Source organism: Podarcis tiliguerta, assembly GCF_965153285.1.
Source record: "Podarcis tiliguerta genome assembly, chromosome: 6".
NCBI classification, from domain to species: Eukaryota; Metazoa; Chordata; class Lepidosauria; order Squamata; family Lacertidae; genus Podarcis; species Podarcis tiliguerta.
This window is the reverse complement of record NC_139539.1, coordinates 71,012,654-71,026,709: the sequence shown is the minus strand read 5'-3', so window position 1 is coordinate 71,026,709 and position 14,056 is coordinate 71,012,654. Positions and strand designations below refer to the sequence as shown.

Genomic DNA, 14,056 nt, shown 5'->3' with positions numbered 1-14,056 from the left:
GGGCAAGAACTCCCCGTGCGGCTGCAGCTGTCTATTTTCGGATGCCTTCTCGAGTGTGTGTAGAAGATGCACATTCCCCATTACTCGTTTCCTTCCTCCCTCCCATCCTAACAGGGACCATTCTGCCCCCCTGCGATGCGCTTTCTCAGGTTCCCCGGGGGAGAAGAGCCTGTTACTAAGTAACCTTGCATTTGGAATAAAACTCCCCAGGCAGCCGGCTTCCACTTTCTCCAAACAAATAGGTCAGCCCAAAAAACCTACGGATGGCATAAAGCTCACAATTCACTTTCGACCGATTATATGCACGCAAGAGTCTCTATGATGCCAGAGGAAAGTCCTCAGTAAAAGAAGCTGCATGCTCACGTGTCACAAACATCCTCAGAAAGTTATTTTTTTTAAAAAAAGATATTTATTGAAAGTTTTATAATTACAGAAAAAAGTGTAAAAGAAAAAAGAAACAATGAAAATTTAACAAACAATACATCAACAATACATCCAAAACAAGAAAAAAAAGAGGGGGGAAAATACATAATAAAAAGAAAAAAGAAACACATCCAAATTCCATATCATTATCTTTCATTTACTTGTTTCCTCGACTTCCTCACACCTCCCTTTTTTGTATTCTAGTTCAAATGCTAATTCAGCAAATCCTTTACCTCTTTCTCAAATTTTGTTCTATAAATTATCTTAACTCAATCTAACTTTAAATTTTCCACTTTAGTTATATTCCTCCCTATTCCTCAAAGTTTTCAGAGCAACCATTTGATAAATTAAGGCAGAGGGTTTTCAACCAGTGTGCTTTGAGTGCCTTGAATGATGGTCAGGGGTGCTGCCGGCAACATTGGCCTCTGTCCCTCTTTCCTTCCCTCCCTCCTCTGATGCCCTCTCACGTCTCTGCCTGCCAAAGGCTCTTTGTTGCAACAGCCTTAGCTACAGGCTCTGCAAGCGAATGGTGTCTCTGGTGCTGCCCGGAGGACTTCTAGTGAGAGGGGAGAGGAGAGCAACACTTCACAAGGGATGGTGTTCAAAAAGGGGTGAGGGGCTGCCGGCTCTGCAGGCAAGGGGTGACATAACTGGGCTGCTGAGCCCCACAGGGGTGCCGCAGAAAGAACGGAGCTGGTCAAGGGAGCCATGGGCTCAAAAAGGTTGAAAACCTCTGAATTAAGGTGTAGTTCAGGACTGGAGTTACTACAGTGGTACCTCGGGTTAAGTACTTAATTTGTTCCGGAGGTCCGTTCTTAACCTGAAACTGTTCTTAACCTGAAGCACCACTTTAGCTAATGGGGCCTCCTGCTGCTGCCGCCGCGCCGCCACAGTACGATTTCTGTTCTCATCCTGAAGCAAAGTTCTTAACCCGAGGTAATATTTCTGGGTTAGCGGAGTCTGTAACCTGAAGCGTATGTAACCCGAGGTACCACTGTTCAGGATTGTAAGCAGAACATTATGCGGCCCTGTTCTCTCCCCATAACCAACCACTGCAATACATGATGGTTGTTAGAACCACTTGCGCATGGTTTCTGCCTGCCTCCCGGTGACCCGTTGGTGCAGTGCTGTAGCCATAGGCGGGTTTCACACTGGTAGAAATCAAGAGGCATCAGGAAAATAAGACTTCTCTCACCGTATGCCCAAAACTAAATTCTGTGTTATGTTGATGGATGTGAGTTACTGGCTCCCATAGGTAAAAGGGAGCTTCAAATGGCCAAGAACTGAACTGGGCGATGAGAACAAATATTGCCAGTAGTATAATTCACTAAGGCCTTATCCACACATACATTTCCTCCAGCTTTTCCAGGCACGGTCCACACTTAAAGGGTCCGTGTCTGAGCGTGTTGTTGTTGTGTTTCTTTGCCTTGGAGCTTTTCCCTCAAAAAGTTGGCTCTTTATTTATTTTAAATTACGTTTTTATTAAAGATTTTTTTTGTGTGTGTGTGTGTTATAAAACAAACAAAGAAACAAGGAAAAGTACTGACCTATTCCTGCCACACAACCCCCCTCCCCCCCGCGCTGCAAAAGCATACAAATCAATGCGGCTAATCTGACCCAACAACACCCCCCTCATGCATACAAACAAACCGCTCCGCAAACAGCCAAATTGCAACCAGCCAAGCTCTGAATCCTTCAATCTCTCGCAATGCCAATACAAATAAATAACTATATAAATAAAGGGCCTGCCCTTGTGACGCTGACACGAAAACCTTGCAAAAACCAGCTTTTTAAAGCTCAATCAAAGCCAATGGCAATCAGAGGAAAACCCTAATTTACATCTGCTCTAGGGCAAAAACAACAACGACGCTTGGACACAGAGTATTTAAGCGCAGGCCTGTGCCTGGAAACAGCAAGGGGAAAGGTAAATGCGGATAAGCCCTAACAGATTCAATTCCACTTCAATTCTAGTACACTTTAACTCAATGGTGTTGGATATGTTGAAGGAATTAGTATATGGAGGCCAAGAGGATGGGCTTCTGAGCGCTGCTGGAAGCTTTTGTTTTAAGATTTAAAATGCGAAAAATGTTGGGGAAAAGAGGGCTCTATCAAAGGCGAGTAAGTCACTACATAAAATCCCAGAGCAGATTTAGGGAGGCGGCATTAGCTTGTTCAATGGCTTCATTGGAAACAAACCATCAAATACAGAGGGCATACATAACTTGAGAGCAAATAAAAATCTCACCATGATTAATCATTTAAAGCATTTATTTAAGACTATAAATAATTGCTATAATTTAAATTGCTATGAAACAGGGTGAGCTGAATCACATTATGTTTTCCTCTGTTCCTCTTGAGTCTCCTGCAAAATGCTGCCTGTGAGGAGGAAGCTGTGAATAAGGTACACGGCACAAAAAGATGCCCAACTTAGTCACACTTGCACCTCTCATTGTGCAAAAGTTTGCAACTTGTATGTGTCAGTGATGTCAGCTGCTGCAAATATATATCAGACTGTACTGTGATTTCGCTTTTTCCAGAGAACAGCTTCCCCTAGGATACGGCACTAAACCAGGGAAGTAAACTATCTAAAAAAAACCACCCCACCAGCCATACAAGATTCTGCTTTCATTGATTCTGACCTGCATTGACCCTAAGAGAGCAGATCTGGTATCTGTACTGTTATGTACTGAGTTGAATAGGATCCAAAAGGCAGCAGTCTGATTGGTCCTAGAACAATAGGATTCAGAATGCAGCAGTCTGATTGGTCCTAGAACAATAGGGTCCAGAATGCAGCAGTCTGAATGGTCCACAGGAGACACCCAATCTAGCTCCAGGTGGAAGTGCTTCAGAACCCTTCAGACAACATTAGAATGGTGTGTAGATTGCGAAGCCTGAATATTTCACAATGAAATCCACAGAATTTCCCCTCCGCTGAATTTTACATTACAGAAGTTACCCGCAATGCACTTCATTGCATTGCATCACCCAGAATTTCCTACTACTTTGGAAATTGAAAGATTAGTTAATATTAGCAATCGGATTAAATAGCAATCAGATTAAATCCACACGGTGATCACTTGCTTTTAGGACATATTTTCATGCAGTTGGCCTCTTTGCATAATCCACATCTCACTGAAACAGCGGCAAAACTGTTTCAAGCAGATCTGGATGACAGCCTGTGTCGCCCTTTAAATAGTCCCCTGACATATGCGAGTCCCACAAGGCCATCTGTTTATCCAATTGCCAGTGTGGTGCAGCATTTAGATAAACCAACAAAACAGAGTACAGTGGTACCTCGGGTTAACTACTTAATTTGTTCCGGAGATCTGTTCTTAACCTGAAACTGTTCTTAACCTGAAGCACCACTTTAGCTAATGGGGCCTCCTGCTGCTGCCGCGCCGCCGGAGCACGATTTCTGTTCTCATCCTGAAGCAAAGTTCTTAACCCAAGGTAATATTTCTGGGTTAGTGGAGTCTGAAGCGTATGTAACCTGAAGCGTATGTAACCCGAGGTACCACTGTACCCCTTTGTACCACTTTATGTGGACTGGGAACACCCACAAACATTTATTCTGAAGTCTACATCCCAGTCACGTTTGTATTTGCTTGACCAGAATACATACTTTGTTCCTGATTCATCGGTTTCGAGCCAGCAGTTCCCAAAGAGGCTTGTGTATGGACAGCTGATGTCTGCGCCTGATGCAGTGATGTCTTGCCGTTTTCTTTGCTACTGCCCGGCAGGCTATTCGAAGAGGAAGAACAAGATACCTGCAGGAAGATTCAAGGTCTTTTAGAGAAATATTCCATGAGAGGTGTCAGCCATCCATCTCCCTCATCCCACGGGGATTTTGTTCTCTTGGAGATGGAGGGCAGCATGCACCATTTTGTAGCTCCCCCTGCTTCTCACATGATGTACATTTTCCCTTCAGTACTGGAGAAACAGCCACCATTGTGGAAGAAAAAGGTCAAAAAGGCTGAAGCGGCTACATGGCTCTCCATAAAGCTATTTCTGCAAAAACCAGGTCTTTAATTTTCAGTGGCTTCTTCACCCAAAAATCTGTTTGGGAGAGCTCATATTCTCTAAACAAAAACGAAAAAGAAAAAATAATAATATCCAAATTTATTAGATCCCAATACGTTCCCTTAGCTACTTCAAATTTAACAACTGTATACAGTCGAACGGAATCAGTTCTGGAAGTCTGTTTGACTTCCAAAACGTTCTGAAACCAAGGCGCAGCTTCCGATTGGATGCAGGAAACAGGAAGCTTCTGCAGCCAATCGGAAGCTACGGAAGCCCCGTCGGATGTTCGGGTTCCAAAGAATGTTCACAAACAGGAACACTCACTTCTGGGTTGGGGGATTCGAGAGCCAAAACGTTTGAGTCGCAAGGTGTTTGGGATCCAAGGTATATTGAATACCGGGTGGAATTGGAACCCTTGGGTTGGGTCCAAAAGTCCCCTTCTCCCATCAGAAGAAGCTCCTTCTGCTGCTGAAGGAAGGGAGCCTTCAGATCCAATATATTGCCAACTATGTCAACAAGGGACAAAAAAATATTCTTTTTTAATAACGTTCTGTGAAGGCAAACCACCAGAAGTATCAAATAATTAGGCGTTTTTCAAAAGTTAAATGCAATTTTAAAAACGATTTTGTCAGCGATATTCACCTTTGAGTGCATGTGGGGAGACTGGATAATGGATGGGTTGACTGCCATTGGCAACAAGCTACTTTGAGTGGCTTGCTGAACTGGAGTACAGTGCAGTGGAGAAACAACAGCTATTATACCTGCAAAAAGCAGAGGAGGGAAGATAAAAACAGAAGAATGCCATTGCCTCAGAGTACAGCACCCAATTAATGAAGCCATGCGCAAACAATCCCAGCTGAACAAACATAAGGGTTCAAACATTCAGAGGAGGAAAACCACGTACACACTTAAGTAATTTCAGTCGGGATCTCACTGGGGATGGCTCTTTACTCTAAAAATGCACTTTGTAGGGTGATGCCCGTGGAGATTGGCTCATGCCTTTTGTTACTGGTTAGTATTACAGGGACGCAGATGGCGCTGTGGTCTAAACCACTGAGCCTCTTGGGCTTGCCAATCATAAGGTCTGCGATTCGAATCCCTGCGATGGGGTGAGCTCCCGTTGCTCTGTCCCATCTCCTGCCAACCCAGCAGTTTGAAAGCACGCCAGTGCAAGTAGATAAATAGGTACCGCTGTGGCAGGAAGGTAAATGGCGTTTCAATGCATTCTGGCACTCATCACGGTGTTCCGTTGCGCCAGAAGCAGTTTAGTCATGTTGGACACATAACCTGGAAAACTGTGTGGAAGTCTGTGGACAAACGCCGGCTCCCTCAGCGAGATGAAAGCGAGATGAGCGCTGCAACCCCATAGTTGTCTTTGACTGGACTTAACCATCCAGGGGTCCTTTACCTTTACCTTAGTATTCACTTACTTAGCAAGGAATATACCACGTATTCAAAACATCTCTTATCAATTTATATAAGGTAGGGTTGCTTTTTGGGGGGGTAGGGACAAAGTTGCTAAATTTCTATTGAAAAAAAGCTCAGGTATTGAGCTATTTTTAAAGGATATTCATCATAATCTACACTTCAGACAGGGTTGCCATACATCCGGATTTCCCCAGATGAACTACAGCCATTTTTGCCCGTGCACTGTTTCCGATAGCCAAATCCTGGCTGTGTCTGGGAAATTCCGGAAGCATGGCAACCCTAGATAATGTATGATATAAAAATATGGGGGGGGGGGGGATAGCCATTTTAAAAGCAAATAATATATAACACCACTATATATGAGGTAGGCTTGCCTAAACAAAACAGATTTAATAGGCAAAAAATAAAGACAATAAAGCTAATCTTAATAGGAGCAGGAACCAAACAACGGGAGCTCACCCCGTCGTGGGGATTCGAACCGCCGACCTTCTGATCTGCAAGTCTTAGGCTCTGTGGTTTAACAATAGGAACACCTTAAATTTAATCCCATAACAAATTGTCACCCAGCGCAGATCTTTGCCAGGGCCGCAGCCTCCCACCACAAATAGCAAACAGTTTTTCTTTGAGCATGTACACAGCCACTGGCGACAATCAAAACTGATCTCCTCTAAACTTTTAGGATGGTGTCCATGCAGCCTGGGTTGAAACTTATGAGACTGTGAAGAGGGGACTGACTGCTTGTTGGGTGACATACAACTGAAAGGTTCTGGCCTTCTGGGAAGCACTAAATCTACTTTGCAGATTTGCCATCTGATTACTGTGAATGGGCCTGTCACTCTGGCCAATCCTAGATAGAAATTCAGGCTTCGACACAAAACAAATCTTAAGTTTTCCTTAACGGCAGCCGATGCTTCTTCTGAAGTTACATGGTGTGCCCTGTTTAAACTTGTATTACCAGAACACACAACACATTTTTTATAAGTAGGTTCTGAGCTGGCAACTGATGCTTATACTGAAATCCATGCCTGCACTTCTAAGCAACTTGTAGATAAAGCAAATATTATAGAAAAAAACCTCGCCATGTCTCCCACGCTCTCTCACCCAAAAGGAAATGAAACCCAGGGTACCGCTCACGGAATTCCACAAGGGAACAGGGACCACTTAAAAGCTATGTGCATATGTCAATCTTCCTCCCTGGAGTACATGTTTGTGGGGAAAGCCAAGTCAAGGCCCTACAAAAGTCACCGGGGAGCATCTTTTGTGAATCGCCACATTTTCCGAGAAGACCTACCTGGAGGAGAGATGATGCTTTGTTCTCGTGGTTTCAGAGGGGTATGTTGCAGCGTCTGGTGAGCGATCCTCGTTTCCGTGGATCTCTGAAACTGCATGCTGGTGGGCGAAGTGTTCCGTATCTGGGGGACAATAGCGCAGGACATCCTTGGATATAGCAGAGGCATCTAGGGAAGAATTCAACAGGGCTATTTACACCAACAAAGGTCCGTATAGTAAAAGCTATGGTTTTCCCAGTAGTGATGTATGGAAGTGAGAGCTGGACCATAAAGAAGGCTGATCGCCGAAGAATTTATGCTTTTGAATTATGGTGCTGGAGGAGACTCTTGAGAGTCCCATGGACTGCAAGAAGATCAAGCCTATCCATTCTTAAGGAAATCAACCCTGAGTGCTCACTGGAAGGACAGATCTTGAAGCTGAGGCTCCAATACTTTGGCCACCTCATGAGAAGAGAAGACTCCCTGGAAAAGACCCTGATGTTGGGAAAGATGGAGGGCACAAGGAGAAGGGGACGACAGAGGACGAGATGGTTGGACAGTGTTCTCGAAGCTACCAGCATGAGTTTGACCAAGCTGCAGGAGGCAGTGGAAGACAGGAGTGCCTGGCATGCTCTGGTCCATGGGGTCACGAAGAGTAGGACATGACTAAACGACTAAACAACAACAACAAAAAATTACACCATCTTACTCACTGACCCAGTCCTGTACAGGCTACTCCACATTTGCATGCGATTGGCACATGCCTGCCATTTTCGGTGCCTGAAAGGGGAGGGACGGATCGGGCTGGCCCAGGTGGTGCCTTGGATCGTGGTCCCCATGTAAATGGGGAGTTGCCTGCATTGCAAAATGTTGCCAGCACATCACAAATGAGAGAGCCTTTCCAGGAGTGATGCCCCAGATTTGGAAAACCCTCCTGAAAGAACTAAGACCATTTTTTGTGTTGCCTTAAAGACTTTTACTTGCCAAGACTTTTTATATTTATGGTTCCAGTCTTTTTATATTTATGGTTTTAGCCCACAATTATTTTTTTATCGATTATTTCAAATTTTATTATGCCATTTTGATCTTGTCTTGTTTTAATATTATAGTCAATATGCAATTTTTATTTTTTATTTTTTACATATACTGCCCTGGAATTCCTCTTTCATGCAAAAGTGAAGCTTAGAAAATGTCCTCATATGTTATAGTGATACCTTGGTTCTCAAACGCCTTGGAACTCAAACAACTTGGAACCAAAACACTACAAACCCGGAAGTAAGTGTTCCTGCTTGCGAACTTTTTTGGGAAGCCAAACATGCTCCGTTTTGAGTCTTACACTTCCGATTTGAGTGCCATATTTCCGTTTTGAGTGTTACTGCCGAGGTCTGTCTCTTTTTGCTATTTATTTTGTGTTTTTGTTTTTGTGGCTCTTTTTTTTGCTTGTTTTTGTGACTGTGTGGAACCCAGTTCAGCTACTGATTGATTGTGTGACTGCAGTACATTGCTTGTTGCTTTAATTTATGGATCGGTGGTCTCATTAGATAGTAAAATTCATGTTAAATTACTGGTTTAGGGGTTTGTTTTTAAAAGTCTGGAGCGGATTAATCCATTTTGCATTACTTTCTATGGGAAAGCGCGCCTCAGTTTTGGAACAGACTTCTGGAACAGATTAAGTTTGAGAACCAAGGTACCACTGTACATAAAAATCTGTATTTCACAGAAGGTACCGCTATGAAAACCAGACTCTAAGAAGAATTGGGGGGGGGGGATAGTCCTCAACTGTGGGAGAGGAAAAGATTCAGACAGGATCAGACATCTCTTTAGAGGTAAATGGATGCATAGGATGCTGCTGAATGCAATTATCGCATCCAGAGGTGCTAGCATATCAGGAAGAGGTGCAAAAGAACAGTCAAAGGGGATGAAAAAGAATAAGTGAAGACTTGAGGACATTTTATAAGCACCCGGGTGGGGGGGGGGGGGAGTTTACCTTAAGCTGCTCTCTGCAAAATGAATCCTTTTGCCCGTTTTCATTTTGCTGCAGGCACATTTCTGTAAAAGACGTAGAAATTTAGACATTCAGACTTGGATACGCATGCTGGCATTACATACATTTTCACTGTCGATACTTTTGTCACTCTGTACGTTTCTGAGCACAATTCAACGTGTTGGTGCTGACCTTTAAAGCCCTAAATGGCCTCGGCCCAGTATACCTGAAGGAGCGTCTCCACCCCCATCGTTCTGCCTGGACACTGAGGTCCAGTGCCGAGGGCCTTCTGGCGGTTCCCTCACTGCGAGAAGCAAAGCTACAGGGAACCAGGCAGAGGGCCTTCTCGGTAGTGGCGCCCGCCCTGTGGAACGCCCTCCCACCAGATGTCAAAGAGAACAACTACTACCAGACTTTTAGAAGACATCTGAAGGCAGCCCTGTTCAGGGAAGTTTTTAATGTGTGACATTTTAATGTATTTTTAATCTTTGTTGGAAGCTGCTCAGAGTGGCTGGGGAAACCCAGCAAGATGGGTGGGGTACAAATAATAAATTATTATTATTATTATTATTATTATTATTCCCTCCCATTTCTATATCAGGTCCTTCCAACCCACGAGTGCCTTAGGCAACGACTCTTGCAACCTGTTCTTATTGGGACAGCAGGTGTGTGTTGTAAATACACATACACAAACACACAGAGAAAAAAAGCTGCTCCTCGTCCTCTCACACAGACTTAGCTCTCCCAGTTAACAATATAAGAGTCCGGCGTGGAAGAAGTCCCAGGACTCAGCTGTATTAAGAAAGAAACAGCGATTTAAATGTGCTATAAACATGCAACACCAGATGGCGCCAGACAGCAGGAAATTTTAAAACACGGTTATCCATAGAACTTTTTTCGATCTAATTTCTGACTTACTTATAGCGTTTCTCCTCCTCCAGACCCACCCCCAGTTTAAGTAGCAGAGCAAGATTCACTAGGCACATTGTTTCAAGAAGCTTATTCATAAAAAAGAGGGGGGGGGGAGAAAATGAGTGCACCTGATTCAGAATCACTTCCGTTGGAGGAGCTGGAATCATTGCTGGTGCTATCGGAGTCAGAAGAGGTGCTGCTGCTGCTGCTTTCACTTAGCCGGCTTGGCCTTCCAATGGTCTTGGATACAGCATTATTTTCTGCTGTAACACAGAGAGAGGATCTGAACAAAACATGGGACTTGGGGAAGTACGTGTGTGTGTGTGTGTGTGTGTGTGTGTGTGAAAGCAGCAACGTTCAAGGCACTAATAAGAGATTTAGGCTTAATTGACACTCCTATGCCTGTAATTCAAAAGCATCAATTCTTCGGCGAGAATTGATGCTTTTGAATGATGGTGCTGGAGGAGACTCTTGAGAGTCCCATGGACTGCAAGAAGATCAAACCTATCCACTCTGAAGGAAATCAGCCCTGAGTGCTCACTGGAAGGACAGATCGTGAAGCTGAGGCTCCAGTACTTTGGCCACCTCATGAGAAGAAGAAGAAGAAGAGGAGTTTGGATTTGATATCCCACTTTATCACTACCTGAAGGAGTCTCAAAGCGGCTAACATTGTCCTTTCCTTTCCTCCCCCACAACAAACACTCTGTGAGGTGAGTGGGGCTGAGAGACTTCAGAGAAGTGTGACCAGCCCAAGGTCACCCAGCAGCTGCATGTGGAGGAGCGGAGACGCGAACCCGGTTCACCAGATTACAAGTCTACCGCTCTTAACCACTACACCACACTGAGTCTCTGAGTCTGAGAAGAGAAGACTCCCTGGAAAAGACCCTGATGTTGGGAAAGATGGAGGGCACTAGGAGACGGGGACCACAGAGGACGAGACGGTTGGACAGTGTTCTCGAAGCTACCAGCATGAGTCTGACCAAACTGTGGGAGGCAGTGGAAGACAGGAGTGCCTGGCGTGCTCTGGTCCATGGGGCCACAAAGAGTCGGACACGACTAAACAACAACAACAAATGCCTGTAATGCTTGCCAGACAGGACAGTGCAATAGTTTATCTCACTGCTATGGCCTTTCCCAGTTCTGGCAACTGTGCGATTGGACTGCAGAATCTCCACCCTTTAGAGAATTCCACGCAATTATTTCTAAACTGCTTCCTCCGTGCTTCAACCTACATTTTGTGTTTTGCTTCGTGGAGTTGAGCTGCCCGTTGACATCCAGCAACCTCCTTTCCAATTCTTGCTTCTTCTCAAAGTCAGACTCTTCCTTTGATTTTTTTGCTGCATGAAATAAACGGGGCGGGGTGCAAATAAATATCAGGAACAAGAATCCAAGCAATTCTCTAGAAAAAAAAATGCAAGTTTCTCCTAACGTTTTCGTGTACATTACACGACGCACCGTAATGTTTCTTGGGTCTTTTTCTCAAACAAGCCATAACGTATTTCTCCAGTTCCCTTAAAGTTGATGCTTTTAGAGTTTCAAAATCTATTTCCATTTCATCGGGATTTGAGTGTCTCAGTGAAGGTTCTCTCGACTGAATAATATAAACCACTCTGCCAAGCTTGTCTCCTGGGAGTTTATTTATGTCCAAACTTAACTGCCTTTTTTCATCATAACTCATAGGCTTGGCATTATCCTCGTTCTCAGACTTGTGTCCTGGCTCATCTTGCTGCTTGATTTTCTTTGAACGACTGCAAGAGAGAAAATAAAAAACGAGTTAACTACGGTGCCAACAGCTTCAAGTACAATTTCACACCCACAAGCAATCTTACATGTTCAAAGACATTTTCTTCTTCAGCTTCTTCATCTTTCTCTTCTTTTGACTGCCTGACTTCTTCCTGACTTTGTTTTTTCTTTTCTCCTTCTTAGATTTCCCTTTCTTCCTCTTCTTCAGTCTGGGTAAAGTTGTTTTAGCCAAAGCTTGCAACTGCTGGTGAACAGCCTTAAGCTATTTAAAAGAAAAGAGGAAAAGGGGGAGCACTAAAACGCAAAATATTTGCATGCATCTTTTAAAGTCGGCAGGAAACCTACTACAAAGAGGGACCATATCAAAGAGATCACGAATTCCCCACTCTGTACTAAAAGAGAGAAAGAAAAAGAGAGAGGAGAGAGAGAGAGAGAGAGAGAGAGAGAGAGAGAGAGAGAGAGAGGCAGCTAGAAAAGATTGATCTTTTGCTTTGCTTTCTACAGTTTACATTTATGGGGGAATAAGCAAGCTGTTTAGTAGCAGACACTAGCAGTCGCACATAAGGAAATAACATTTAGATTAAACCAATTTTTAGACTGAGAGGCGACTGATGAGTGTTAATGTAACTGCGTTACAAATATTGAAACATCCCCATCTTAATTTCCATAATGGCAGATCCTTAATTTAAGATCGACACAATGGGGCTTGACTCTGTGTGGTTCATTATCCACATGGTTGCTGTATTGTACCAGATCTGGTGCCTATCACACTCTTTGAACATCATACAGCCAGGACTCCTACACATCTGGATTATCCCAGACACTACAGTAGGACCTCGGGTTAAGTACTTAATACGTTTTGGAGGTCCATTCTTAACCTGAAGCACCACTTTAGCTAATGGGGCCTCCTGCTGCCTAGCCGCGGGAGCACCATTTCTGTTCTCATCCTGAAGCAAAGTTCTTAACCTGAAGCACTATTTCTGGATTAGCAGAGTCTGTAACCTGAAGAGAATGTAACCTGAAGCGTATGTAACCCAAGGTACCACTGTAATACTTCAGAGCAGCCGTTCGTGTAATTTATACTCTGCTGTGCTCCGCAGACTTTTGGAACTGAGTTTGGTGCTCAGAGCTCTAAGTTGTGAGTCCATTGCACTTAGACCTGCTCCCTGCAGTGGAAGGTCTCCGGAAGTCCTTTCCCTGGCCCAGTCGGGGCTGAAGAGGTTGAGCCCAGTCATTGGTACCGGTTCAAAAGCGAAGCTGACACTTCCCCCCCCCCATCAGGTTCCCTGAACATACATTAATTGTTTGGTGCAATCAGGAATATTGGTGGCCTCTTTTTTTACTGCTTTGTTCAGCTACAGCCGGGGAGGAACTAGGCAGGTTATTCTATGACACTGAGAGATAAACAGAGGTGATAGAGCCAGTGGCGTAGCGTGGGTTGTCAGCACCCGGGGCAAGGCAAGTAATTTGCGCCCCCTAACCCGTGGATTTGCACCCCCTAACCTGTGGATTTGCGCCCCCTAACCCTAACCCCCAGATGTTGCGCCCGGTGCGGCCGGCCCCCCCTGCACCCCCCATGCTACGCCACTGGATAGAGCGGTCCATCCATTCTGCTAATCGCAAGCACGCACCGCCGCTAGGTCGCATGTGTGCATCGCCACTCACTTGATCCTGTAGTGCTGCAAGGCGCCTTGCTCTTTCATCCTCCGAATCCTCGGAGGCGGCATCGCTGCTGCTTCCGCTAGAAAGAGCCGCTGTGCTTCTTGCAGTGGGGTACAGCAGAGGACTGCAGGGAGCCGGTTCATCTGGAATTCTGGCAAACAGCATCTCGAAGACGTCCTTAACAGAAGAAAGTTAGCCGTCTCACAAACCTCCATGATGAAGTTTCGGGTTGGTTTAACAGTTCTGCCATTTCAGAACAAGGCACAGCAGTTGCTTAAAGGCACTTAACTGCGTTCTCGGCGGAGTTTCAAAAATGCGGCTTTTTAGTATCAATAATTCACTCACCTGGAGTTTTCTTGCCATCGCTACTACTTCATGGTCCGGAGAGTTATATCTGTAGCAGTTCATAAACATTAGCCTGACATCAGCAGCAAACTCTTGGGTATCTTTGTACTCACAATTCTCCATCTTTTTCTGTGGAAAACAGAAGGGTTTCTCAAGATTCACATTCTGGGATGTATATCCGACATATGCCAATTACGGACACCATTTATTTTAATCCTATAAATTTAATATGTGGGGGATTATGACCTGAACCCCAGATATCTGCCCAAAT

The 14,056-nt window shown here is 44.5% G+C and overlaps 1 protein-coding gene across 12 annotated transcripts in view; it reads right to left on the bottom strand.

Annotated features, from left to right (window-relative positions):
• The window catches only part of BRDT (bromodomain testis associated), a 59,405-nt gene that overhangs the window by 5,674 nt on the left and 39,675 nt on the right, over positions 1-14,056 (bottom strand). For 10 of the 12 annotated variants that reach the window (XM_083444823.1, XM_083444827.1, XM_083444825.1 and 7 more), the window contains 10 exons: positions 13,786-13,914; positions 13,444-13,617; positions 11,865-12,040; positions 11,491-11,783; positions 11,268-11,372; positions 10,164-10,298; positions 9,127-9,188; positions 7,163-7,328; positions 5,086-5,204; positions 4,046-4,190 (listed from right to left, as the gene is read on the bottom strand). In XM_083444823.1, the coding sequence (XP_083300949.1) occupies positions 4,046-4,190; positions 5,086-5,204; positions 7,163-7,328; positions 9,127-9,188; positions 10,164-10,298; positions 11,268-11,372; positions 11,491-11,783; positions 11,865-12,040; positions 13,444-13,617; positions 13,786-13,914 (1,504 nt within the window). The remainder of the gene's footprint in view (positions 1-4,045; positions 4,191-5,085; positions 5,205-7,162; positions 7,329-9,126; positions 9,189-10,163; positions 10,299-11,267; positions 11,373-11,490; positions 11,784-11,864; positions 12,041-13,443; positions 13,618-13,785; positions 13,915-14,056) is intronic. The other 2 variants (XM_083444828.1, XM_083444829.1) reach the window with 1 other exon arrangement.